The following is a 27,989-nucleotide window of genomic DNA, read 5'->3' as shown; positions in this document are numbered from 1 at the left end:
ACTCACATTAGGTTACTGGTCATGTAGTGATACGATGTCGCACTGAGCATGCTCACCACTCAAGTGTGATGCGGCTCTCACAGTGAGAGTACCTTTAATTGTCTGTAAATGCCTCTCCATGAATCTATGGCCCTTGGGGTACTGTGGTGATGATGTAGTGATAGTGAACCCATATTCTGCAGCTATTTCTCTGAATTCACGTGATGTGAATTGGGTCCCATTGTCACATATCACTTGTTCAGGTATCCCCTGTTCTGTGAAGAGCACACGTACTGCAGCAGTGATGGTTGGAGCTTTCAGGACCTTCACTTTCCTGGTGAAGGGGAATTTGGAGCAGCAGGGCACAATCAGAAACCATTCTTGGTTTTCTGTGAACAGGACTGCTCCCACTGTGTGCCATGGCCTGGCGGAATTTCCGTGGGAATCATCTCTTTCTTTTGTTGTGTATTTCTGGCATGCCAGACATGTAGCCACCATGTTTTCGATGTCCTTATATGTGCCTATCCAGTAAACTGCTGACTTTGCTCTAAGTTTGCATTTCTCCATTCCCATGTGGACTCGGTGTATTTTCTGGAGAATTTCTTTTATTATTGTCTCTGGTATTATCAGCCGAGACCCTACCAGCAGTACACTGTTCTCCAGGGATTTGTCGTCCCTTATAGACCAATACTGACGTATTGTAGGCTGTACCTCTTTTATCCTTTCTGGCCATCCCTGTATCACCTGATGGGAGAACAGCTGCAGCACTTCATCCTTCGCGATTTCTCCTTTAATCAGGTTTAGTTTCTGGTTACTCTGACGAGGTGATGTATCTTAATCTGCATGTCTCTCATTTTGTATTTTTCATTTGGGGAAAGATGAGAAAAAAGCATTGGGAAGCACCATTTCCTTCCCTAACCTATACTTAAAGGTAAAGTCGTAACATTGCAGCCAGAGGAATAGCCTCTGTAGTGTGGCTGGTGCCTTGTTTAGGTTTTCAGGATGTGTTCCAGAGGTGATGATCACTCTCTACCACAAACTGTCTAGGAATTTGTAGAATTTTTCGTATTCATATACGACTGCCAACAGCTCCCTTTCAATATTGGCATGTTGGGTCTCTGCTGTTGTCAGGGCTTTTGAGGCAAAGGATATCGGTTTTCCTTCCTGCACCAATGCTTCCCTGAGGCCTCTGATGGAAGCGTCTACTTGTAATGTGATAGTTTTTTTTCTGTCATAGCAGCTCAGTTCTACTTCTCTGCAGACCACTTCCTTAAGCTTGTCAAAATCTCGCTGATGCGATGGTGACCACTGAAACTCCACATCCTCTTTCAGCAACTCTCTGTGTGGTCTGACATGTGTGGGGTGAAGGAACTCATATATTGGACCAGGCTGAGGAAGTTTTTTAGTTCCTTTATGTCCTTTGGATGTTCCATTTCAGCAATGGGTGTTATCATCTCTGGGCTTGGCCTGACCCCTTCAGGTGTGTCCACCATTCCAAAGAACTGGCACTCCTCCACCTTGATGATGCATTTGTCTGCATTGAGTTTGATGCCAACCCCTCTTCTTCTCTCCATGGCCTCATGCAGGTGGACATCATGGGTCTTCCCATCTCTGCCAAAAATCTGGATGTCATCTGCAATGCCGACAGCGCCCTTGCATCCCCTGTAGGTCTCATCTTATCTTTTGCTGGAACTTGAACCGACCGAATGGAGTGTTGAATGTTGGGAACAGTGTCGATTCTTCATCCAGCTTCACATTCCAATACCCATTCTTGGCATCTAACTGACTGAAGATTTTGGATCCCACTAGTTCAGAAGTGATGGCTTCCAGCATTGGTATTGGATAGTGCCCCCTTTTGATTGCTTGGTTTAAGTCTTTGGGGTCCAGACATATTCTTAGGCAGCCATTGTTATTTTTTATTACTGTAGAATTTACCCAGCCAGTTGGCTCCACTATTTTTGCTGTTACTCGTTTTTCTTCCATTTCTTCCAGCTCCTGCTTTAGCCTTTGTTTCAGCTCTGTTGGCACCTTCCGTGGAGCATGGGTGACTGGTTTGTATTTTGGGTCTATAGTAATGTGGTATTCAAAGTTCCCAAAGCACCCAACTGTGTCATCAAAGCATTCAGGGTACATGTCCATGAGCTTGGCCTTATTTGTGATCGGAGGTCGTTGCTCAAGTGGGATGTCGCTATTGATCCTCTTGGACATTTTCTTCTCCCTGATCTTGTTGTTTACAGAGATTAGCTGTAATTGTTGACAATTATTCAGACCTAGGATTGCTGGTCTGTCGACGTCAACCACAAAGAATGTGCGAATGATGCTCTTCCTTTATGTTTATCTTTTATTTGAACTTTTCCTAGTTGTTTAATCACGGGTCTACCATAGGCTGTGAGTGTGACATTTACGGCTTCTAGTGTGCCTTCCTCCGGGTACCCATTCTTTATGTACTCAGGGAACATCTGGCGGTACAGTCTAAGCAGGAGGATGTTGCTTTGTGATCCAGTATCCAACTTTATTTTCAAGTTGAATATTGTTGGTTTGTTTCTGATCTTTCTTTTTACTTGGATTGTGGGTTCCAATTCATTTTTTTTTCTCCCTTCCCTTTCTTGGATGTCTCTTGGAGGAGTATTGTTTTGATGCCGAACGTCAGTAAGTCGGAGTCACTGCTGTCACTTCCCTTGACATGGTGTACTTTCCTTCTGTATTCTTGGTTTCTCTCTCTTTTCGTGTCAGACCTACACATCTTTTCCCAATGATTGACCTTCCCACAGGTCCTGCACTTTGAATCATACGCGGGGCATCTCTTGCGGTCATCGAAGGGGTGTATTCTGCCGCACCACCTGCAGTTCTCCAATGTCTGCGACTTTCTCTGCGTGCGCTTTATTGGCATCGACCCTTTTATCTCTGTGCTGAATGTTGGCCTGCACGGAGAGGGATTGCATTTGCCTCTTAGTGGCCTCGAAGACCCTAGTTGCATCTACAGCATCTGCTAGTTTCGAGCTCTCTTTTCCTATGAGAGCTTGCTGTCCTTCAGGATGAGCTAATCCCCAGATTAGTTGGTCGACTATTCTCTCCTCGATTTCTTTGAACTTGCATTTTGCTGCCATGTTCTTTAGCCTGGTGAGGAAATTATCTACTGACTCATCAGGCTCTTGTTTTAATCCCTGGAACTCGTATCGCTTTATTCTCTGGTTGGATTTCAGTTCCAGGTGAGAAGAAAATTTTTCAAATATCCTTTCTGGGTTATTTTCTTCCTCTTCAGCCAGCTCCCTGCTATTAAACAGGTCTAGTCCTCGCTCCCCAGTCCAAAGAAGGATGTAACTAACCTTTTCCTCTGTTGTGACTCCCTTGAAGAAACTTTTGAATGCCAGGTTGCACTTCTGCTTGAACTTTTTAAAAGCTTCTATGATGTCGTCGGCTTCCCCGTCCATGACTGGATGGAAATGCTGCTGCTGCTGCTATTTTCTTCTCCAGCACTTGTAGTCAGGTAGTGGTGCTTTTTCTTTGTTTCCTTCTCTTTGTGTTTATTTTGGTTTATAGGGATTTTTTTTCTATATGGTGTGGGTTTCTATCTCTCTCACTGCAGCCACCATGTTGTGTCCTCCTTGTACCATCGGAGATCTTAGTAAGCACTAAGAAAGCTTGTAAGTTAACAGCACAATTCTTGACTCATATTGGGGTGGTTACTGGTCATGTATTGATACAATGTCTCACTAAGCATGTTCACCACTCAAGTGTGATGTGGCTCTTTCAAGTGTTTCATGCTCCAGCATAAAATAGTCCTCAGTTTCCTCAGTATATAACAACTGGAAGCGATGGACAGAGGTTATTAAAGCCCCACGTTAGACTCTCGGGCACTGGGTTGCGAGAAGAATCTTCTTCAGGATCATGGATTGTGTGGTCTCTGTTTTACTGAGCCTGACAATCCTCATCACCCTCCTTTACTTCTTGGGCGATTTGAGGAGACGGAGGCCGAACGAGCCGCCTTTGGACACCGGTTACCTCCCGTGGTTCGGCCACGTCCTGTCCTCCCAAAGGAACACGGCGCAGTTCTTGGAGAAGATGCAGAACAAGCACGGGGATATCTTCACGGTCAAGTTAGCAGGCAAATATGTAACCTTCCTGATGGACCCGATGTCCTTCGGAGCTGTGGTGAAGTCGTCCAGGACCACGCTCAACTTCGATAAGTTTGCGGCGGAGTTGGTTGTAAGGGTGTTCGGATATGAAATCCAGGAAGACGACAGCAAGTTGCTGTCGATGCTGAGTAATAAATACCTAATGGGTGATGGGTTGGTGGACTTGACCCAATCCATGTCGATGCAGCTCCAGAAACTGATGCTTCACCAGGCAGCTGATGGCGACAAGGAATGGAAGCAAGACGGGCTGTTCCATTACAGTTACAACATTGTGTTCAGGGCGGGATACCTGTCCCTGTTCGGCACCGAACCGGCCAAGGAGGGGCAGGAACGCGCCACTCAACTCGACCTGGAAAACTCGGACAAAATCTTCGGACAGTTCAGGAAATACGACAAGCTGTTCCCAAGATTGGCTTACGGTGTTCTCCCTCCTAAAGAAAAGCTGGAAGCCGAGAGGCTCAAGAAGCTGTTCTGGAACCTGCTCTCGGTGGAGAAGATGAGAAACCGGGAGCAGGTCAATGGCTGGATCGCGGAGCGCCAGCGCCAAATGGTGGACCAAGGTACGCCCGAGGACATGCAGAGCCGCAACTTCTTCCTCTTGCTGTGGGCGTCACAAGGAAACACCGGCCCCTCGGCTTTCTGGCTTCTCATACACCTCTGCCACTGCCCCCAAGCCTTACGGGCAGTACGGGCCGAAGTGGACCAATTACTGGCGCAGAGCGGCCAGCGAGTGGTAGCGGGCGGGCCGCCCGTCAATCTGACTCTGAACATGCTGGAGAGGACCCCAGTGCTGGACAGCGTCGTGGAGGAAACGCTGCGTCTCCACGCCGCGCCCCTGCTATTCCGGTCCGTGATGTATGACATGGAGTTTGCCATGGCTGACGGTCGGCGCTACTGGCTGCGGAAGGGAGACCGACTGGGTCTCTTGCCGCACATGTCCGTGCAGATGGACCCGGAGGTGCACCCGCAGCCCCACTCCTTCCAGTTCGACCGCTTCCTCGCGGCGGACGGGACGAGGAAGACCAACTTCTACAAGAGGGGCCAGAGGCTGAAGTATTACAACATGCCGTGGGGAGCCGGTGTCAGCATGTGTCCCGGCCGCTTCTTCGCCACCAACGAGCTGAAACAGTTCATCTTTCTCATGCTCTGCTACTTCGACTTCGAGCTTCTCAACCCCCAGGAACCGATCCCTCCGATTGACAGCACCCGCTGGGGATTAGGTTCAATGCAACCCTCTCACGACGTCCAGTTCAGATATCGCCTGAGGATGTAATTCCTGCTGAACACACACACATGTACAACACAGCCACCCAAAGACATACGCACCCACCCACACACACACACACACACACATCGAGATGCACACAGACAGACACACACACCCATACACACATCCAGAGCCAGACATACAGATATTCACAAAGTCACACAGACAGATATTCACAGACACCCATACACACATCCAGACCCAGACATACAGATATTCACAAAGTCACACAGACAGACACAGATATTTAGACACACACACACATCCAGACCCAGACATACAGATATTCACAAAGTCACACAGACAGACACAGACATACACACACACACTTTTACAAGCCCAAAGGACCCCAAAACCCAGCAGCAACAGAAATTCACCGACAAATGGTTACTTAAACAAAAGTTGCTTTTTATTGTCTTTAAACATGAAAACAGAATCAAACTTTAACTTATCACTATTAACTTGCTTAACCTTTCTAATTCTAAGTGCACGTGTATGTAGTGTGTGTAAGTTCAGTATGTAATGTGTGTAAGTTCAGAAAAGTTATTTGGTTCTAAGACCAATCTCACTTCTCCTTCCTCCAAGTTCACTGGTTGCAGGCAATTTCTATACTGTGCCCAGAAATTAACATTTATGAATTTCACCAGGCTTGAAAGGTAAATGGTTACCACTCAGGAAGGTTCTTGTCAATTTTCAGAGAGAGATTTGTTATTCCAGGATATCCACAACTGATGTACTTCCATCGGCCACTCCAGTGTCTGGCCAACAAAACTTGCCCCATCAGGTTCTCCAGATGATAACCACTTTCTTTCAGATCACCACAGAGTTCCTTTTTGCTTCACTTATTCCAAGTTAAACATTAGACAGCCAGTCCTCTCCTCTTGCATGAACCACAAGGGCTTTGACTAGGCCATCTTCCACATGGGCTTTCCATAAGCTTGCCAGCTTGTCCTGTTTCAGTCCCCACTGCTTCTGCTGGCTGTAACACAGTACAAGTGATCCCTGTGTGTGTGTCTCTCTCTCTCTCTCTCTCTCTCTCTCTCTCTGAGAAAGTCTGTTTCTCTCTCTCTGCTTGCCAAACCACAAGCCAAACTTGTTCCTCTTAGAACAAGTTCTCTCCCAGACAATCTGCACCTCCAACAAGATCTTTCATCTGTTGCCTTTTGTAAACTACAATCCATTAGTGAAGTCTCTTGAGCACTCTTCAAAGCTCTTGCAAAAGCTCCGAAGCCCTAATATGTCTAGCATGGGGCAGAGCTCCATTATTTTAAATAAGATCTGTTTTAAAGTGTTTGTATGTGACCTACTGTAATAAACCTTTCCCATTTTATCTCCCAAAAACATTTCTATATACTCTGTCACACTTTCCCCCTTCAAAGGAATTTTATCTCTTGAGTTAAAATTCAGTTATAACTCAACTGTTTTTAAAATCACTAAAGAGTTAACAATACACAATATATAATATGTTATAGTAAAGTAACCCAATGTTGAGAGTATTTCTAAACATGATTGATTTTAACATCTTGACAAACAATCTGCTATCACATTATTTGTACCTCTGATATGATTAATTTGCAAATTATATTCTTGTAATATTAAACTCGAGTTTAACAATCTTCTCTTTTTATTCTTCATTTTATTCAAAAACACCAGAGGATTGTGGTCAGTAAATATCACAACTGGTTCATGAGAGGTACCGAGATATACATCAAAATTCTGCAAACAATAGTTCTTTCTCAATAGTGGAATAGTTCCTTTGATGAACTGAAGTTTTTTGAAAAGTAGGCCACTGGATGGTCAATCTCATTATGTTTTTGCAATAAAACTACACCTGCAGCTCCTTCACTGGCATCCACTGCTAAAGAAAATGGTTTGTCAAAATCAGGAGATTTTAAACACAGAGCAATAGCATAGCATTTCCTTTAAATTTTCTAAAGTTGCCTGACAAACTTTAGTCCACACAAATTTCTCCCCTTTCTTCAGAAGATTGGTTAAAGGAAGAACAACCTCAGTAAAATTTCTGCAACATTTCCTATAATATCCTGCCATTCCTAAAACCTTCTCCCTGCTTTCTTGCCATTAGGAATAGAAAACTCAGAAACTGCATTAATCTTAGCTTGAATAAGTGCAACTTTGCCATGACCAACTACATGATCCAAGTATGTTACAATGGCATTTGCAAATAGACTTTTTGTTAAATTAACAGTTGTTAGCTCTGGATAATCTTGCAAACAATTTGTCCAATTCCCTTAATGTTCTTCCCATGTGTCACTTTTTGTGACCAAGTCATCAATATAAGCATCTGTATGTGTTTACCCTTGGAATTGCTGAATTAATCATCCTTTCGAATGTTGCAGGGCATTTTTCATGCCAAAAGGTAACACATTATACTCATATAAACCAGATGGATTAACAAAAGCTGAAATATTCTTTCCTCTTTCAGTTAAAGGCACACACCAGTAACCCTTCAACAAATCTAACTTAGTAAGAAATTTAGCTTACCCAATTTTATCAATACACTCATCTATTCTTGGAATAGGATAAGCATCTGTTTTAGTTACTCAATTAACCTTCCTGTAATCTGTACAGAACCTAACAGTTCCATCTGGTTTCAGTACTAGAATATAAGGAGAACTCCAATCTGAGTTCAACAGGCACACAGGAACCATGGTTTCTAAGGTTATCCTCACAAGATTCTGTTTCCATAATCTTATGATCCATAACTTCCTCAACCCTGTCAACAATTAACTCTGATACAGATCGTTCTCCACTACCCTTATCCTCATAATAAGGTTTCAACATATTTATGTGACAAACCTGAATTTTATTCCTTCGATCTGGAGTGTTAACAACATAGTTAACATCATTCAGTTTTGATTTAATTATGTACAGTCCAGAAAATCTAGCTCTCAAAGGAATTTCATGTGTTGGAAACAAAATCAAAACTTTACTTCCTGTCTTAAAATTCTTCACTTGAGCTTTCCCGTCAAATAAATGCTTCATTTTACCCTGAGCCATTTCTAAATTCTCTTGAGCCAAAGTTCACAGTTTTTGTAACCTATCTTTAAATTTAGAAACATAATCCAGCAAGTCCAACTGCACATCCTCATTAACCCACTTCTTTTTTTCAACATTAAAGGTACACTAACCTGATGTCCAAACACAATTTCAAAAGGGCTGAAACCTAATGAATCCTGCACAGGCTCCCTTGCTGCAAATAACAATAAATGAATACCTTTTCCGCAATAGTTTCCATTCTCCTCCAGACAATAAATCCTCATCATTTTTAAGAGTAGATTGAAATCTTTCCAAAGCTCCCTGAGTTTCAAGATGGTACACAAATGAAGTGATCTGTTTTATTCCCAACTCATAAATTAACTGCTGAAACAACCCAGACATAAAGTTAGATCCTTGATCACTCTAGAAGTCTTTAGGTAATCCAAAAACTGAAAAATCTTTCCAGAGCCTTTACCACCATGACAGGCGGTGGTGGAGACCAGGTCGTTGGGTGTAGTTAAGGCAAGGATTGATAGGTGTCTGAATCATCAGGGTATCAAATATTATGGGGAGAAGGTCGGGGTGTGGGGAGAGAGAGAAGGGAGGACGGGAACAGCTTTTTCCTCTCTATCATTGATGAGTCGTCCCGCTTCCCATTCACCATTCCATGTCCAGACATGTCCACTTCGTCAGTCATAAAAGCCCAAGGTTCCATTTTTGTTCTGTTCAGGTATCCTGGCAATATTCATAGCGACAGGGGCTCATCCTTTATGAGTGACGAGCTATGTCAGTACCTGCTGGCAAGTGGGATCACATCCAGCAGGACTACTAGCTACAACCCCTGGGGGAATGGGTGTTGAAAAGGAGAACGCCACGGTTAGGAAGTCTGTCAAATGGCCCTGAAGACAAAAGGCCTTCCAGACTCATGCTGGCAACAAGGCCTCCCTATGGTGCTCCATTCCATCCGGTTGCTACTATGTACCGCGACCAAGCTCACAAGCTCCTATTCAATTTTGAAAGAAGGTTGGCGTCGGGAACTACACTCCCAATTTGGCTCACCACTCCTGGTCTGGTCCTTCTCAGGAATCACGTGAGGAGAAGCAGTCCGACCCCCTGGTGGAAAGGGTGAAACTCCTCCACGCCAATCCCATGTACACCTGTCTCAAGTACCCGATGGCAGGAAGGACACCACCTCCATCAGGGACCTAGCACCCACCGGAACAGACCGTCCGTTGCCTTAGGTGCCCTGTGAGCCATGGAGCTCATTCTCGCCACTCCCAATCAGGACCTCGGGGGATCCGGTTCAGGAGAAAAGTGCATCCCTCTCCACCTTTGAGCCAGAGAAGCAGCCCGCCTCTCCTCCCTAACAAGGGGACCAGTAGATCCAAGGAGTCCAAGTCCCCTGGTACTAAGGTGCTCCACCAGGATCTCCAGACCCCTGGACTGCTTAAATCTGTTAATTTGTAAATAACTGTATATTTTTTGACCTTTTTCTGAATCCATGTTCTCTGTCTTCATTCAAAGACCCTAACTTCTGTAGGAAGGGGTGAATGCAGTGAACAGGGATTCACTGGTCGTGTGTTGTGCCTCCTGGCTCCACCCCCATTTGCTCACATATAACCCTGGTTTCCTGCCTGAACCCAGAACCCTTCTGAAGACTGCTTATAACCCATAGTTATAAGCTAATAAAAACGTTTGTTCTCCCTCCAGTTGTGAGAGATTTTATTCACTCTATACTGTGCGCTCTTGGTGAACGGAGATAGTGACTCATCTCGAGTGATGAGTCTTTGGACAAAGAAATTGACTTCAGGATCTGCAAGGGCAGCCAGGCTCTGTGGAGGCTGTGTACCAGAGTCCTCAACTAACACAACATCTGCATCTCCACAAAGCTGAAAGTCTACAGAGCTGCGGTCATCCCTTCTCTCCTATATGGATGTGAGACCTGGACTCTCTACTGACGTCACATCAAATAACTGGAGAAATTCCACATGTGCGCCATTCATTCCATCCTTGGCATCAGTTGACAAGACTGTGTCTCCAACCTGGTGGTCTTGGGTCACATGAAGTCCACCAGCATTGAGTCCCTGATCATCAGAGCTCAGCTGTGGTGGGTGGGACACGTCATCAGAATGGACGACCACCGTATGCCTCGCCAACTGCTCTATAGTGAACTGAAGACTAGAAGGAGACCTCAAGGTCTCCACGCTAGCGCTATAAAGGCTCAGTGAAGGAACTCCTCATTACTGTGACATCCAGCCGAGAGAACTAGAAGCTACAGCTGCTGACGCATCCCATTGGCGAGCCTGTTCAATGAAGCCTTCACCAGTTTCAAAGACAGGCATTGCCAAAAATGGGTGGAAAGCTGTGAACGGCATCACAGAGCAGCAGCCAAAGTTATTACAACAAGAGACTTCCAGTTCTCCCATTGTGCTAGGCTTTGCGCTTCCAGACTGGGACTGCAAAGTCCCTTTCATACTTACAGATAAGTCTTCTTCGAACTGAAGGACTACCAATAATAATATGCAGTGTGCTTGCATTTGTTGCTTTTGCAATACTGTTTAAATTAAATGGTATTGCAAAAACTACAAATACAAACATATACTATATTGTGTGTGTGTGTGTGTGTGTGTGTGTGTGTGTGTGTGTGTGTGTGTGTGTGTGTGTGTGTGTGTGTGTGTGTGGTAATCTATGACCAGGTCCTCCTTCGGAATGGCCATCCTGGAACATTGCCAAGCCCACCTCAGTGCTGATGCCACCAGGCATTCCATGAGCAGACAGCAAGAGTCTTCTGAGGAAGATCAAGCAAGCCTCCAAGCAATGTGAACAAAAGCCACCAGCTGAAGGGCAGCACCACTTACTACAGCTAACATGCTAAATGCTGCATTCAATTACTCAGTTGACATTGAATGTTCTTCTCTTAATGCAGTTATAATTGGCTCCATGTCAGAGATATGCCAACATTCGGAGCAAAGAAGTGGAAAGGTGAAATGCCATTGATATGTTGTTCCAATGGAAAGCTCAACCGGCAGAGCCTACCCAGCCATTGAAAGTGCTACTGCTCGCCACTGCAGCAGAGACCAAACATTTCCTAAAGATGATCAGAGGCTAAAACTCAGCATTTCAGATGACATCTTTTGGAGCCAACAACAACTGAGTATTTTATTTCCCAGGCAACGTTGGGTATCCTGCACGTGAGTGTGTGTGTAAAAATCTGGTTACACTGTACATACAACATTGTCCCATTATAGGAAGAATATAGAGTTTGTTGCTGGCTGGGGTTGTCCAAATAGTCTGGTTTAGGTCTTCATAGAAACTTCCCTTGTCTGAACTCATGAGACTTGATGCATAGACACTGACAATGGTGAGAAGCCGGGGCTTAATGAGAGAAAAGTGGAACTTGATGCTATGTTCATTGATTCCAGTGGGTAGGGCAGGGATGTTCTTCAACAGAGCAATTTTGATTGCAAAACCTACTCTGTGGATCCTGTTGTCAGTCTGTGGATTTCCTTTCCAAAAGAACATATATCCATTCACTGCTTCCTGTAATGAACCCTTATCTGCAATGCATATCACACACATCACAAATGTGTCATGTGGTTTGCCACTGGCAATCAAACGATGAATCAAGGACTGCAACTCACTAAAGTTAATGCATCCAAGGGCAAAGGCACATAACCCAAAAAAAAAGCACAGCACGTCCTCACCTAACATTGTTGATCCATTCTTGGAAAGTGCTATGTTAAGTGAAACAGTGTTAAACAGAACCAATTTTACCATAGGCTCAATAATATTTTTACAAGCCCAGAGGACCCCAAAACCCAGCAGCAATAGATATTCACCAAGAAAAATGGTGACTTAAACAAAAGTTGCTTTTAATTATCTTTAAACATGAAAACAGAATCACACTTTAACTTAACTAACCTAACTTAACCCCCTTCTAATTCTAAGCACAGGTGTATGTAATGTGTGTGTAAGTTCAGAAAAGTTATTTGGTTCACAGTCCAATCTCACTTCTCATTTCTCCAAGTTCACTGGTTGCAGGCAATTCTTATATTGTGCACAGAATTTAACATTTATAAAGTTCACCAGGCTTTGGTGCTTGAAAAGTAAATGGTTACTGCTCAGGAAGGTTCTTATCAGTTTAGATAGAGGTTTGTTGTTCCAGAACATCCACAACTGATTCCTTTTTAATCAGTCACTTCAGTATCTTGCTGATGAAACTTGCCCCCTTCAGGGTTCTCCAGATGATAACCTCTTTCTTTCAGGTCACCTCGGAGCGCCTTTTTGTTTCTCTTATTACAAGTGAAACATTAGATAGCCTGTCCTCTCCTCTTGCATGAACCATGAGGGCTTTGTCCAAGGTGAAGAAAACACTTACAAATCCATTTTCCAAAATGGGGCTTTCCACAAGCTTGCCAGTTTGTCCTGTTCCAGTCCCAGTTGCTGTTACTGTCTGTAACATTGTAGAAGTGATCTGTGTGTGTGTGTGTGTGTGTGTGTGTGTGTGTGTGTGTGTGTGTGTGTGTGTGTGTGTGTGTGTGTGTGTGTGAGTGTGTGTGTGAGTGAGTGAGTGAGAGAAAGAGAGAGAGAGAGAGAGAGAGAGAGAGAGACACACACACTCTCTTTGCTTGCAAAACCACAGTTCCAGAAAGAAGGCGGCTCTGACAAGCTCTTTCATCTGTTGCCCTTTTGTAAACAGCAATCTATTAGTGAAGTCTCTTGGGCACTCTCCAAAGCTCTAGCATTAGCAGATCTCCAGTATTTTAAATAAGATCTGTTTTAAAGTGTTTGTATGTGACCTACTCTAACAAACCTTTCCCAATTTATCTCCCAAAAACATATCTATATACTCTGTCACAATATAAACACCATGGAGTATACCTGGAGCCTGGACACCCAAAACATCAGCAAACGTTGACTTTCTCTAGAATAAGGTTTGCTGGTTGTGTAGTGCTTCACAAATTTCAGTGATTTCCTGGAGCTCTGCTTGACTGCTATTAGAGAGTTGGGGAGGAATTTTCCAAAGTTTTTCCTGCAATTGGCCAAAATAGGTTTGTTTTTTGTTTTTTTCCCTCCTCCAGGATCTACACTACCAGTATATTAGGGCAGAGAGTTGTAGAAAATTCACTTCACAAGGAACAGTTGTGTCAGATAGAGAGAAATAGAGATAGGAGATGGTTAGAGAGTGTGTGTTGGTGAGAGAGTGAGTGAGAGAGTTGGACTTGGCAGCCACAATGTGGGTTATCAGGGAAGCCACAGTATCCCTGATGACTTCATCTGAGAGAGATGCATCCAGCTGCAGCTCCTGAAAAACCAAGTTAAGGAAATGAAGCTGGAGTTGGATAAATTCTGGAACATTCAGGAGGCAGAGGGGGTATTAGATAAAAGTTATAGTGACATTATTACACCTGGTAGGCAGGAGGAGATAAGGAGAGGGAATGGGAACAATCAGGCAGTGATGTATACTATTTTGGATACTGTTAAGGGGGTTGACCTACCAGGTACAAGCCATGGTGATCAGATGTCTAGCTCAGAGTCTAACTCTGTGGCTAAGAAGGGAAGGGATGAGCAGAGGCGAGCTTTTGTAATTGAGGACAGGTAAGAGGTTCTGTAGAGGAGATCGATTATCATGAATGGTATGTTACTTCTCTGGTGCCTGGGTTCAAGATATATCAGATCAAGTTCACAGCATTCTCAGGAGGGAGGATGAGCAGCCAGATGTCATGGTCCATATAAGGACCAACAACATGGGTAGGAAGAGAGAGGAGGTCTTGAAAGGAGAGTTCATAGAGTTAGGCACAAGGTTGAAGGGTAGTGATCTCAGGATTGCTACCCATGCCACATGCTAGTGAGTTTAGAAATAGGAGGATAATGCAGATCAATGCATGGCTAGAGACACGTGGGAGGGCTTAAGGTTGCTGGATCTTTGGGGTCTCTTCCAGGGAAGGAGGAATCTGTTCCAATTGGATGGTTTTGCATCTGAACTGGAGAGGGACTAATATCCTTGTGGGAAGGTTTGCTAGTGCTGCTCTGATGGGTATAGACTTGATTTACAGGGGGAGAGAAATCAGAGTGTTAGGGTAGATAGTGAGGTGGAAGAGGATAAATGTTTGTACGTGAAAGATACGTTCTCAGATATATTTATTTCAATGCAAGGATATTGTCAGTAAGGCAGACAAGCTTAGGGCGTGGATTGGCATGTAGGATTATGACATAATTGCTATTAGTGAGACTTGGTTACAGGAGGGGCAGGATTGGCAGCTCAATGTTCCGGGGTTCCGTTGTTTCAGATGTGATAGAGGGGGAGGGATGAAAGGGGGAGGAATAGCATTGCTAGTCAGGGAAAATATCACAGCTGTGCTTAGATAGGACAGACAGAGGGCTTGTCTACAGAGGCCATATCAGTGGAGTTGAGAAAAGGGAAAGGTGAGCCCACACTGTATTATAGACCAGCAATAGTCAGAGAGAATTGGAGGAGCAAATCTGTAAATGTAAGAATCAGAAAGTTGTGATAGTAGAAGATTTTAATTTTCCACATATTGACTGGGAGTCCCATACTATAAAAGGACTGGATGGCTTGGAGTTTGTGAAATGTGTTCAGGAAAGTTTTCTAAATCAATATATAGAGGTACCAATGAGAGAGGATGCAATACTATTAAAGAACCAGAAAGGACAAGTGACAGAAGTATATATGGGTGAACATTTTGGGTTCAGTGATCATAATGCCATTAATTTCAAGTTAATTATGGAGAAGGATAGGTCTAGTCCTTGAGTTGAGATTCCAAATTGGAGAAAGGCCAATTTTGTAGAAATGAGTAAGGATCTAGGAGGAGTGGATTAGGATAAGTTGTTCTATGGCAAGGATGTGATCAGTAAGTGGAAGACCTTCAAAGTGAAATTTTGAAAGTGCAGTTTGCATGTTCTTGTTAGGATTAAAGGCGAATTTAACAGGCAGAGGGAACCTTGATTTTCAAGGGACATTGGCGATCTGGTTAAGAAGAAGAGAGAGGTGTGTAGCAGGGTCAGGCAACAAGGAGCAAATTAGTTAAGACAATACTTAAGAAGGAAATTAGAAAGCCAAAAAGAAGACAAGAGGTTGTTTTGGCAGATAATGTGAAGGTAAACCTGAATGGGGTTTTACAAGTATGTCAAGAGTGAAAGGATAGTAAGGGACAAAATGGATCCCTTAGAAGATCAGAGTGGTCATCTACGTGTGGAGCCTCACAAGATGGGGGAGATCTTAACCAGTTTTTTTTGCATCAGTATTTACTCAAGAATCTGACATAGTGTCAGAAAAAGCACAGTTGGAAGGGAAACAAGCAGTAGTGGTATGGAATATATAGAGATTAAAGAGGAGGAGGTGCTTGCTGTCTTACAGCAAATAACGGTAGAGTTATATTTCCTTGGAGCTTGAGGGAGATGAGTGTAGAAATTGCAGGAGCCCTGGGAGAAATATTTATAACATCCTTATTCACGGATGAGGTGCCGGTAGATTGGATGGTAGCTCATGTTGTTCCGTTGTTTAAAAAAGACTCCAAAAGTAAACCAAGAAATTATAGGCTGCTGAACTGACATCAGTAGTGGGTAAATTATTGGAGAGTATTCTGAGGGATCAGGTATACAAGTATCTGGACAGCCAAGGGCTGATTAAGGATAGGCAGCATGGCTTTATGCATGGTAGGTTGTGTTCAATGAATCTTGTAGAGTTTTTCGAGGAGGTTACCAAGAAAGTAGATGAAGGAAAGGCTGTGGGTGCTGTCTACATGGACTTTAGTAAGGCCTTTGACAAGGTCCCACACGGGAGGCTAGTTCAGAAAGTTCAGACACTAGGTATCCATGGAGATATTGTAAACTGGAATGGGAGAAGACAGAGTGGAAGTGGAAAATTGCTTCTCAGACTGGAGGCCTGTATGCCTCAGGGTTTGGTGCTGGGACCATTGTTGTTTGTTATCTATATTAATGATCTGGAATGATAACGTGGACAAATGGATCAGCACATTTGCTGAAGTCACTAAGATTAGAGGAAGGTTTTCAAAGCTTACAGAGGGATCTGGACCAATTGTAAAAATGGGCCAGAAGGTGGCAGATGGAAATGAATGCAGAGGTGTTGCATTTTGGAAGGACAAAGCAAGATAGGACAAACACAGTAAATGATAGGGAACTGAGGAGTGCAGAGGAACAAAGGGTCTTTGAATTCAGATCCATAATTTCTTGAAAGTGGCACCATAGGTAGACAGGGTTGTGAAAAAAGCTTTTGACATTTTGGCCTTCATAAATCAAAGTATTGAGGAGAGGAGTTGGGATGTTATGATGAGGTTGTATAAGACATTGGTAAGGTCAAATTTGAAGTATTGTGTGCAGTTCTGATTGCCAAACTACAGGAAGGATATCAATAAGATTGAAAGAGTGCAGAGAAGATTTACTAGGATGTCAGGTCTTCAGGCGTTGAGTTACAGGGAAAGATTAAACAGGTTAGGACTTCATTCCTTGGACTGAAGAAGAAGGAGGGGAGATTTGATAGAGGTTTACAAAATTATGAGGGATAGCCAGAGTATTTGCGAGTAGGCTCTTTCCACTTATATTAGGAGAGATAAATACAAGAGGACATGCACTTAGGGTGAAATGGAAAAGGTTTAGGGGGAACATCAGAGGGAACAGTCGCCCAGTCTACAGGTCTTGTAGGTACAGGAGTCTTTTACTGGTGCAACCGCCGAGACCACTAACAATGGCTGGCTTGCTCATTTCCCGGCGTCTGGCTGGGTGTGGATCTGGGAAAATTACAGGGGAGGAATGCAATGTCAGTCATTAAAGCTTGTAGAGAGCCAAAGGCAGTCAGTCTGGGTAGATGGACTCCACGGGGAGCGCTGAGACTTTGCTCCTTGCTCTCCGTGGGTCCTCACCAGCAGCAGTGCTGCCATCATTTTTTTCTTCTAATTCTAACAGGCCACTTAAAAATGGGCAATAGGCCGAAGCTGGTAACAAAGAACATCAAATATTTCAGCACAGTACAGGCCCTTCAGCCCATGATGTTTTGCCAACCTATGCAAGCCTACTCCACAACAATCTAACCCTTCTCACTTCACACCCAGATCTCTCTAGGAACCTAACCAAAGGAACTGCTCTACTAACCATTGTTATGAGCCCAGAAGACCCCAAAACCCAGCAGCAATAGATATTCACCAAGAAAAATGGTGACTTAAACAAAAGTTGCTTTTAATTATCTTTAAATATGAAAACAGAATCACACTTTAACATCACTATTGACTTAACTAACCTAACACCCTTCTCATTCTAACCACACGTGTATGTAATGTTTGTGTAAGTTCAGAAAAGATCTTTGATTCACAGTCCAATCTCACTTCTCATTCCTCCAAGTTCACTGGTTGTAGGCAATTCTTATAGTGTGCACAGATTTAACATTTATCAAGTTCACCAGGCTTTGGTACTTGAAAGGTAAATGGTTACTGCTCAGGAAGGTTCTCGTTAGATTAGATAGAGATTTGTTGTTCCAGGACATCCACAACTGATTCCTTTTTAATCAACCACTCCAGTGTCTTGCTGATGGAACTTGCTCCCCTCAGGGTTCTCCAGATGATAACCTCTTTCTTTCAGGCTCTTTCAAGAGTTCCTTCTTGTTTCTCTTATTTCAAGTGAAACATTAGACAGCCAGTCCTCTCCTCTTGCATGAACCACAAGGGCTTTGACCAAGCTGAAGAAAGCACTTACAAATCCATCTTCCAAAATGGGGCTTTCCACAAGCTTGCCAGCTTGTCCTGTTCCAGTCCCACACACACACACACACACACACACACACACACACACACACACTCACACACACACACACACACACACACACACACACACACACACACACACACACAGAAAAACCTGTTTGACCTTCTCTGCTTGCAAAACCACATGACCCTCCTAGAACAGCAAGTTCCCCTCCAGACAGAATGCTGCTCCAACAAGTTCTTTCATCTGTTACATTTTTGTAAACAACAATCAATTAGTGAAGTCTCTTGGTCTCTCTCCAAAGCTTTTGCATAGACTGTTGGCCCCAACATGTCTAGCATGAGCGGAGCTCCAGTATTTTAAATATAATCTGTTTTAAAGTGTTTGTATGTGACCTACATTGACAAACCTGCCCCAATTTATCTCCCAAAAACATATCTATATTCTGTCATGCATCCCATAGGTGCAACCTTACCTGCTGAATATTTTATAAAATATTTATGGATTAAGAATGCACAGAAACATCCTTCAGCCAACCAGGTCTATGCCAACCATTTATAGTCTAATCATCAACTAATCCCATTTTATTCTACCCATATTCCTGCCTCTCCCTCCTCCTCTCCCCATTTTACAACAAGCATTAGGTGTCATTTACAGCGACAATGTAACTTCCCAACCTGCACATCCTTGGAATGTAGAGGAAGCAGGCGGGCCTGGGGATAACCCATGAGGTTATGGAGAAAACATCCAGGAAGCCTGCAATTCATGTGTGAACTTGGGCTGAACTTCAAGACACCAGCAGCTCGTTCACCAGAGCATACATGTCTGGTTCCAAAGGAAAGGATTCCATTTAACATCTGCAAAACAAAGGAAGAAGAGTTTGAGTGAATTGAGATGAAGAGCATTTTCACCCATAGGATGGTTAGAATCTGGATCAGACTTCTTGAGCTAGTGGTGGAACAGAGACCCTCACACCATGGAAGAGAACAACAGAGGAGCAGGCCCTTCAGTCCATGATGACGGTGTTGAACATGATGTACGTCAAATGAAAACTTTACTGCCTTCACATGATACATATCGCCTGTATATTCAGAGGTAAAAGACCACCCTCATTAACCCCATCCCCCTTGTTCAGACATCTCTCATGCTCCTCCACGCCTTGATAAGGGGCTAAAGCCCGAAACGCTGGTGATGTATCTTTACCTTTGTACTGTTTGACTGCTGAGTTTCTCCAGCATTTGTGTGTATTTTTCCCCTGTATATTCATGTGCCTACCGACAAGCTTCTTAAACACTACTACTGTATCTGCTTCCATCACTAGCCCTGGCATCCTGTTCCAGGTACCCACCACTCTATGTGCAGGAAAAAAATGCCATGCACATTTCCTTTACACTTTCTCCCCCTTGTTTCAATCTTGTCCTCCAAAATTTATCAATTTTGCCCTGAGAGAGAAAAAAAATTTTGGCTGTCTACTCTATCCATGTGTCTCATATTTTTTTTAATTTTATAAACTATAGGAAGTGATTACGTGGATAATAATTTTAGTTGCCAAAGCATAATCTGCTCCAGATCAAGTACAGGTACACGATCCTTTATCCGGACATCTAAAATCTGGAAAGTTCCAAAATCCAACAAGTGGGGACCAGTGGTTGGGGGAGACGGCTAAGGGACTGGTGGTTGGGGGAAGTGGCTGACGGACTAGTGGTTGAGGGAGGCGGCTGATGGACCAGCAGTTGGGGGAGACTGCCGGGCAGCTGAGGGACCATGGTTGGGGGAGACAGCTGGGCAACTGGAAGGGGGTGGGGGTGGATAAGGCAGCACAATTTGGGTGGGCTTTCCGAAAAACAGAAAAAACCTGAAATTCGGAACACACTGTCCCCCAAAGGTCCCGAATAAAGGATCGTGTACCTGTACTGTTAAATGGGATTAGTGTGGACAGGTCAGAGCAGACATAATGGGTTCTGTGAAAAATCTATAACATGAAACGTTAACTCTGCTTCTCTTCCCATAGATGTGACCTGACTTGCTGAGTATATCCAAGATTTTCTGTTTTTATTATTTTAGTGGGTACCGCTATAATTCTCGAAAAGGATCTGTACAAAACTGCCCCTTGTACAACACCTCCCTCAGTAAAAGATTCATGAGGAGACCCAGTAAAGTGTGATCTTTATCTCAGGAACCACTTCTCATCAATGATGAAATTCAGCATGGTCTTCACAGCAGCAGGTTGGCCTTTGGCTGAGTGAGTAAGACCTCAGTAAGACCAAGTTCAATGTTAATCGTTCCAGAAATGAAACAATCCCCACATGCTTTTGAGATGCACCAAGTGTTACGAGTCCAGAGGACCCCAAAACCCAGCAGCAATAGATATGCACCATGACAAAGGGTTACTTAAACAAAAGTTGCTTTTAATAATCTTTAAACATGAAAATAGAATCAAACTTTAACTTAACTCTATTGACTCACTTAACCTACTTCACCCCCTTCTAAAGCTAAGCACGCGTGTGTGTAATGTGTGTGTAAGTTCAGCAAAGTTCTTTGGTTCACAGTCCAATCTCAATGTTTGCAGGAAATTCTTGTACTGTGCACAGAAGTTAACATTAATAAAGTTCACCAGGCTTTAGTGCTTAACAGGTAAATGGTTACCACTCAGAAGGGTTCTTGTTGGTTTTCAGAGAGAGAGTTTTTCTTGTTTCAGGTCACCACCGAGTTCCTTTCTGTTTCTCCTAAGGGAAACCTTTGTGGTTTCTCTCCTTTGACTAGGCTGCCTTCCAAAGCTTGCCAGCTTGTCTGTGTCTCTCTCTCTCTCTCTCACCCCCTCCAACTCTGAGAGCAAAGCCTCTTTTTTTCTGCTCTCTTCTGCTCTCTGGAAAGCAGCGCAGGATTCGTACCCAGGTCACTGGTGCTGTAACAGTGTGGCACTGAGCTTCAGCAGGTCTGCTCACATGACCTTCCAGACAGTAAGTTCCGCTTTCCAGACAAAGCTGCTACTGCCTGTTGTTACATTTGTTGCCTTTTTTCAAATGATTGTCCATCTTGCAAAAGCTCCTGCAAAAATTCTGTTTTAAAGTGTTTGTGTGTGACCTGCTCTAACAAACCTTTCCCAAATTTATCTCCCAAACACTTCTATATATTCTATCACACAAGTAAAAAAGTAAAACAGGCCAGTGGAGAAATACCACTGATGCTGGTTCCATGACATCTTTACAAATCCACAGGATGAGTTGGCAGTCAACACAAAGACTGATGGGGTTCTGGACAGTGTAGAGGGCTATCAAAAGATACAGCAAGATATTGAACAATTGGAGAAATGGAAGATGGAATTTAATCTAGACAAGTGTCGGGTATTGCATTCTGGGTGGTCAAGTACAAGAGGAAATTAGAGAGTAAATGGCAGGTCTCTTTGGAGTTTTGGCATACAGAGAGAACTTGGGTGTGTCCGTAGCTCCCTGAAAGTGACAACACATTTTTAATGTGGTAAAGAAGGCGTAAGCCATGCTTATCTTCATCAGTCAGATCACTGAGTATAAAAATATGGCACACTCAGTGCAACACTGTTACAGCACCAGTGACTTGGGTACGAATCCTGCGCTGCCTGTAAGGAGTTTGTACGTCGTCTTATCCCTGTGTTGATATGGCCTTTCCCCGGGGGCTTCGGTTTCCTCCCACCCTTCAAAATGTACCCAGGGTTGTAGGTTAATTAAGTGGCACAAGTTCGTGGACTTTAAGGGCCTGTTACTATGCTGTATGTCTAAATTAAAATGAAAAATCATGTTGCAGTTGTAAAAAAACTTTAACCAGACCACATTTAAAATATTATGCACAATTCTGGGTCATTCTACTCAAGCTCAGGTTTATTATCATTTGACTGTACATATAAAATTAGACAAAACAGTGTCTCTCCAGACCACAAATTCACACAATAATACACAATGTATAATAATTACATATATACATTAAAAATAATATAAAATAAATATGTATATGTACTATAGTAAAACATGAAAGCTTTGGAGAGGATGCAGAAGAGGTTCCTGATTGCATTTGCTATAATGAGAGAATGGACAAACTTGGATTGTTTTCTTTCACCTGTCAAAGACTGAGAGGTGACCGGACAGAAGTTTATAAAATTCCGAGAGCTATGTTAGATAGTCAGGGTCTTTTTCCTGCGGTGTAAAAGGACATACACTAGAGGACTAAGGTGAGAGGGGAAAGTGAAAAGGAGTTGATGCAGAACTGAATTCTGGTGGGTGCTGAAATATGCTGCCAGGGATAATAGTGAAAACAGATACTACAGTAGCATTTAAGAGGCATTTGGACATGCACTTGAACAGATAGAGAATAGAGGAAGACACCATCGGTTGTAATGTTGCTTCTATTGTGATAAAGAAATGGGTTCTTTTGTATAATTTATAGTATACAGTGGAAGCCTGATTTAACATGAATTCTGATATAACGCGATGACACATTGGACCCCTTAATGTCCATGTTCATTTTTTGAGATAGGACGTTAAGCGAGCCTATTTTTAAAAGATGCAGTACCAGGAATGGCCACCCTGTGGTGCAGTGGATGTTTAGAAGTGGCGCGTCTAAATGAATACAGTACACTAATGTTTATGTTGGTGGGGAATTCATTGCATTGATGAAGGGGGGTTGTGTATGTTGCTGAGAATGGGGGAGGTGGGGGTGAGTGCTGCCACGAACGGGAGGGGGGTTGGGGGGTAAGTGCTGCTGTGAATGGGATTGGGGGGGGTGAGTGAAACCATGAATGGGGAGTGGGGTGGGGGGGGGTGAGTGATGCCGTGAACAGGAGTGGAGGGGGTGGGAGTCACGTGATGGAGTAGTGGCCGGTAGGGGAACTCCAGCCCTCTCCAGAAAAGTTAAAAAAAGATAGAGAAAAAGCAAAGGCACAAACTTAAAAACCAAAACAAAGTGAAAGTAAAAGTGTGAAGAAAATGGCAGCGAAGAAAGAAAAACCAAAAACAACGGGAAGAAAAGAAGAAGGAAAGACGTCGGAAGAAGAAGGTGAAGGCCTTACCTGTCCGAAGAGGCCCGCCGCGGAGAGAGAGGCCCGCTCCCACAGGTCAGTGGAAGTCCCGGGCTCGGGACTACAAAAATGGCTCGCAGAGCCGAGTAAAAGTGCGCAACCGCGCATGGAAAAAAAACACACTGACGGGAGGGGGGAACAGCTGCGGAGTCGATCTCCACAGCTGAGAGAGACACCTGCAGCACAGCAACAGGTGCAGAACACAGACAATAACGACAACAAGAAAGAAGAGGGTAAAAAGAAAACAAGGAAACAACAGATGGTCAACCCAGAGGAAGAAGAAGAAGAAGAACAGAAAGAAGTGGAAGAAGAAGAGAAAGGCAAGACAATGGATGTAGCTTTTTTTTAAAGAATATATGGAATCAGTGAAAGAATGGCAATTACAAGAATTTGATGAGATAAAAAGAAGAATTAAGAATGCAGAAGAAAGAATGAATAAAATGGAAGTGGCCATATCAGAATTGGCAAAAAGAGTGGAAAATATGGAAAAACGAGAAACATTTGTAGATATGGAAGTAAAAGACTTAAAAGAGAAATTAGAAGAATCTAATAAAAAAGCTAAAGAAGCACAGGAGCTGTTAGCTCAGAAGATAGATATAATAGAAAACTATAATAGAAGAAATAATATAAAGATAGTGGGCCTTAAGGAAGATGAAGAAGGCAAGAATATGAGAGAATTTATAAAAGATTGGATCCCCAGGGTCCTGGGAAGACCAGAATTACAGGAAGAAATGGAAATAGAGAGGGCACATAGAACTTTAGCCCCGAAACCACAACCGCAGCAAAAACCAAGATCCATTTTAGTAAAATTCTTAAGATATACAACAAGAGAAAATATATTGGAGAAAGCAATGAAGAAAGTAAGAGAGGACAAAAAGCCACTGGAATATAAAGGTCAAAAATTTTTTTTCTATCCAGACATAAGTTTTGAACTCCTGAAGAAGAGGAAGGAGTTCAATACAGCGAAAACGATCTTATGGAAAAAAGGATATAAATTTATGTTAAAGTACCCAGCGGTACTTAAAATAATTATTCCAGGGCAACAAAACAGACTATTCTCGGATCCAGAGGAAGGAAATTTGCAGAACAACTACAAAACAAGCAGAGAGATGAAAACATGTAATAAGAGTAAAAATGACCACGATCTATATCTATGTGTGTAAAGGGGTATATGTGTGTATATATATAGTGTGCATACATGAATGTATCCGTATTTAGAGGAAAATATATAGAGTATAGACAAGAATTAATAAGGGAGGGAAATGGAATAGAGGGAATAAGGAGGCAATTAAAAGAGTGACCTTTGTTACATATGAAAATTGAAATCTTTTCTGGGGGGGCTGGGTGGGGAGGAGTTACGGTCACTGCGAAATCAGTTGACGCTTGCGAGTGAATTCGCAAATCCAAATGGAGAGGGGAGATGTGGTTGCCCGACAAGGGATAAAGGGCAACTCAGGAAGGGGAGGTGATAGTGGGGTTAAAGAAATTTTAGATAGGAGAATAAGGGAAATGTTTGATGTTTTAGAAATGTTGTCTTATAAAGTGTTCAAAACAAGAAAGCAGAAATGGAGAAGAAGGAAAGGTGATGATGAGGAAATGGAAAGGAAAGATAAACAAAGTATGAAATGGCTACGTTGAACTATATGACTTTAAATATTAACGGAATACATAACCAAATTAAAAGGAAGAAACTGCTAAATTTACTGAAAAAAGAAAAAATTGATATAGCATTTGTGCAAGAAACACATTTAACTGAATTGGACCACAAGAAATTAAAGAGAGATTGGGTAGGACACGTAACAGCAGCGTCATATAATTCAAAAGCAAGAGGAGTAGCTATATTAATTAGTAAAAATGTGCCAATTAAAATAGAAGAGGAAATAATAGATCCAGCAGGGAGATATGTAATGATAAAATGTCATATATATTCAGAGTTTTGGAATCTACTCAATGTATATTCACCTAACGAAGAAGATCAAAAGTTTATGCAAGATATTTTTTTGAAGATAGCAGATACGCAAGGGAACATATTAATAGGAGGGGATTTCAACCTGAATTTGGATTCAAATATGGACAAAACTGGGAAAAAAATTAACAGAAAGAACAAAGTAACCAAATTTATAATTAAATCGATGGAAGAAATGCAACTTTTGGATATATGGAGGAAACAAAACCCAAAGGAAAAGGAATATTCATATTACTCGGCTAGACATAAAACATACTCAAGAATAGACCTATTTTTGTTATCAGCTCGTATGCAAGATAGAGTAAGAAAAACAGAATATAAAGCTAGAATATTATCGGACCATTCACCCTCAATATTGACAATAAAGTTAGAGGACATCCCTCCAAGAATGTATAGATGGAGATTAAAGTCCATGTTACTCAAAAGGCAGGATTTTAGAGAATTAATTGAAAGACAAATTAAAATGTATTTTGAAATAAATACGGAATCAGTGAAAGATAAGTTTATACTATGGGATGCAATGAAAGCGTTCATTAGAGGGCAAATAATAAGTTATGTAACCAAGATGAAGAAGGACTATAATCAGGAAACAGAGCAGTTGGAAAGGGAAATAGTAAATATAGAAAAAGAATTAGCAATGAAGGAAGATACAACTAAAAGAAGAGAATTGGCAGATAAAAAAATAAAATATGAAACACTATAAACATATAAGGTGGAGAAGAACATAATGAAGACAAAACAGAAATATTATGAACTAGGGGAAAAAACGCACAAAATTCTAGCATGGCAGCTTAAGACAGAACAAGGTAAGAAAATGGTATTGGCATCAAGGAAAAAAGACAAACAAATTACATATAATCCAAAATAAATTAAGGAAAACTTTAGAGAATTCTATGAACAATTATACCAAACTGAAAACGAAGGGAAAGAAGGGAAAATAGATGAATTTCTAACTAAAATTGAACTACCAAAATTACAAATAGAGGAACAAAATAAATTAACAGAACCATTTGGAATAGTAGAAATACAAGAGATAATAAAAAAATTACCAAACAATAAAACACCAGGAGAGGATGGATTCCCAACAGAATTCTATAAAACATTTAAAGATTTATTAATTCCTCGCCTCCTGGAAGTAATCAACCAGATTGATAAAACACAAAGCTTACCAGATTCATGTAAAACAGCAATAATTATAGTAATACTAAAGCAAGGGAAAGATCCACTCGCACCAGCGTCATATAGACCAATATCTTTACTTAACACAGATTATTAGATAATAGCTAAACTAATAGCAAACAGATTAGCAGAGTATGTACCGAAAATGGTAAATCTAGACCAAACTGGATTTATTAAAAAAAGACGCACAACAGACAATATTTGTAAATTTATTAACTTAATTCATGCAATAGAAGGGAGTAAAGTGCCAACAGTAGCAGTTGCTTTAGACGCAGAGAAGGCCTTTGATAGAGTAGAATGGAATTATTTATTCAAAGTATTGCAAAAATTCAGTTTACCAGAGAAGTATATTAATTGGATTAAAGCATTATATAAGGGACCATTGGTGAAAGTGACAGTAAATGGATATGTATCAAAGCAATTTAACTTAAGCAGGTCAACACGGCAGGGATGCCCACTATCGCCTTCATTGTTCGCGTTAGCTATAGAACCACTAGCAGAATTGATAAGAACAGAAAATAATATAAAAGGGATAAAAATAAAAGACAAGGAATATAAAATCAGTTTATTTGCGGATGATGTTATAGTATACTTCACAGAACCAGAACTATCAATAAAAGAATTATATAAGAAATTGAAGGAATATGGAGAAGTGTCGGGTTACAAGATTAACGTAAATAAAAGTGAAGCAATGCCTATGAATAATGTGGATTTCTCAAAATTTAAGAAGGAATCACCATTCAGATGGCAAATGCAAGCAATAAGATACCTAGGTATACATATAAATAAAAATCTCGGCCAACTATATAAACTCAATTATTATCCACTAATGAAAAAATTACAGGACAATTTAGAGCATTGGAAAGATTTACCACTAACACTAATAGGAAGGATAAACTGTATTAAAATGAACATTTTTCCAAGGATATTATACCTATTTCAGGCATTGCCAATACACCTGACAGAGAAATTCTTCAAGGAGTTAAAGAAAATAATAAGGAAATTTTTATGGAAAGGGGGGAAACCGAGGATAACACTAGATAAATTAACAGAATGGTATAAACAAGGAGGCTTACAACTGCCAAATTTTAAAAATTATTATAGAGCCACACAATTAAGATACCTATCAGATTTTTATCAAACAAGGGAAAAGCCATATTGGACGAGATTAGAATTAGATAAAATAGGGGAAAAGATACCTGAACACATATTATATAAATGGGATGAAAAATTGGTACAACATAGAAGTTCTCCAGTATTACATCATCTACTCAATATTTGGAAGAAGGTTCATGTAGAAAGAAATAAAACAAATTATCAATTACCAAAACTAATATTGACGCAAAACAAGTTACTCCCTTTTACAATAGATAACCTTTCTTTTAGAGAATGGGAGAAAAAAGGGATCAAAAGAATAGAAAATTGTTTTTCAGGAAATAGATTATTATCTTTTGAACAAATGAAAGATAAATACAATACAACTCAAGATACAGTGCTGGCATATTACCAATTGAGATCCTACTTGAAGGACAAATTAGGAAGCAGTCTGAGGTTACCAGAGGGAAGTAACTTTGAATATGTGATTACAGATACAATGATAATCAAAAGATTTATAACAAATATGTATATTAAACTGCAAGAAAAGGAGAATGAGGAAACATGGTAAAACTAAACAAAAATGGG

The 27,989-nt window shown here is 41.7% G+C and overlaps 2 protein-coding genes across 2 annotated transcripts in view; one reads left to right on the top strand and one right to left on the bottom strand.

The window, feature by feature from the left end:
- higd1a (HIG1 hypoxia inducible domain family, member 1A) overlaps nt 1–27,989 on the bottom strand; it is an 82,648-nt gene that overhangs the window by 36,018 nt on the left and 18,641 nt on the right. Inside the window, exons 2-3 of the transcript XR_011350269.1 lie at nt 18,792–18,971; nt 7–7,240 (exon numbers count right to left, since the gene is read on the bottom strand). The gene's annotated coding sequence lies outside the window, so the exon portion shown is untranslated. The remainder of the gene's footprint in view (nt 1–6; nt 7,241–18,791; nt 18,972–27,989) is intronic.
- LOC138751924 (5-beta-cholestane-3-alpha,7-alpha-diol 12-alpha-hydroxylase-like) lies at nt 3,797–6,949 on the top strand. The gene has a single exon (XM_069914906.1). The coding sequence runs from the start codon at nt 3,868–3,870 to the stop codon at nt 5,386–5,388; it is 1,521 nt and encodes a 506-aa protein (XP_069771007.1). The 5' UTR covers nt 3,797–3,867; the 3' UTR covers nt 5,389–6,949.

This window comes from Narcine bancroftii, chromosome 1, assembly GCF_036971445.1.
Source record: "Narcine bancroftii isolate sNarBan1 chromosome 1, sNarBan1.hap1, whole genome shotgun sequence".
Taxonomy (NCBI): domain Eukaryota; kingdom Metazoa; phylum Chordata; class Chondrichthyes; order Torpediniformes; family Narcinidae; genus Narcine; species Narcine bancroftii.
This window is presented reverse-complemented; position numbering and strand designations above follow the sequence as displayed.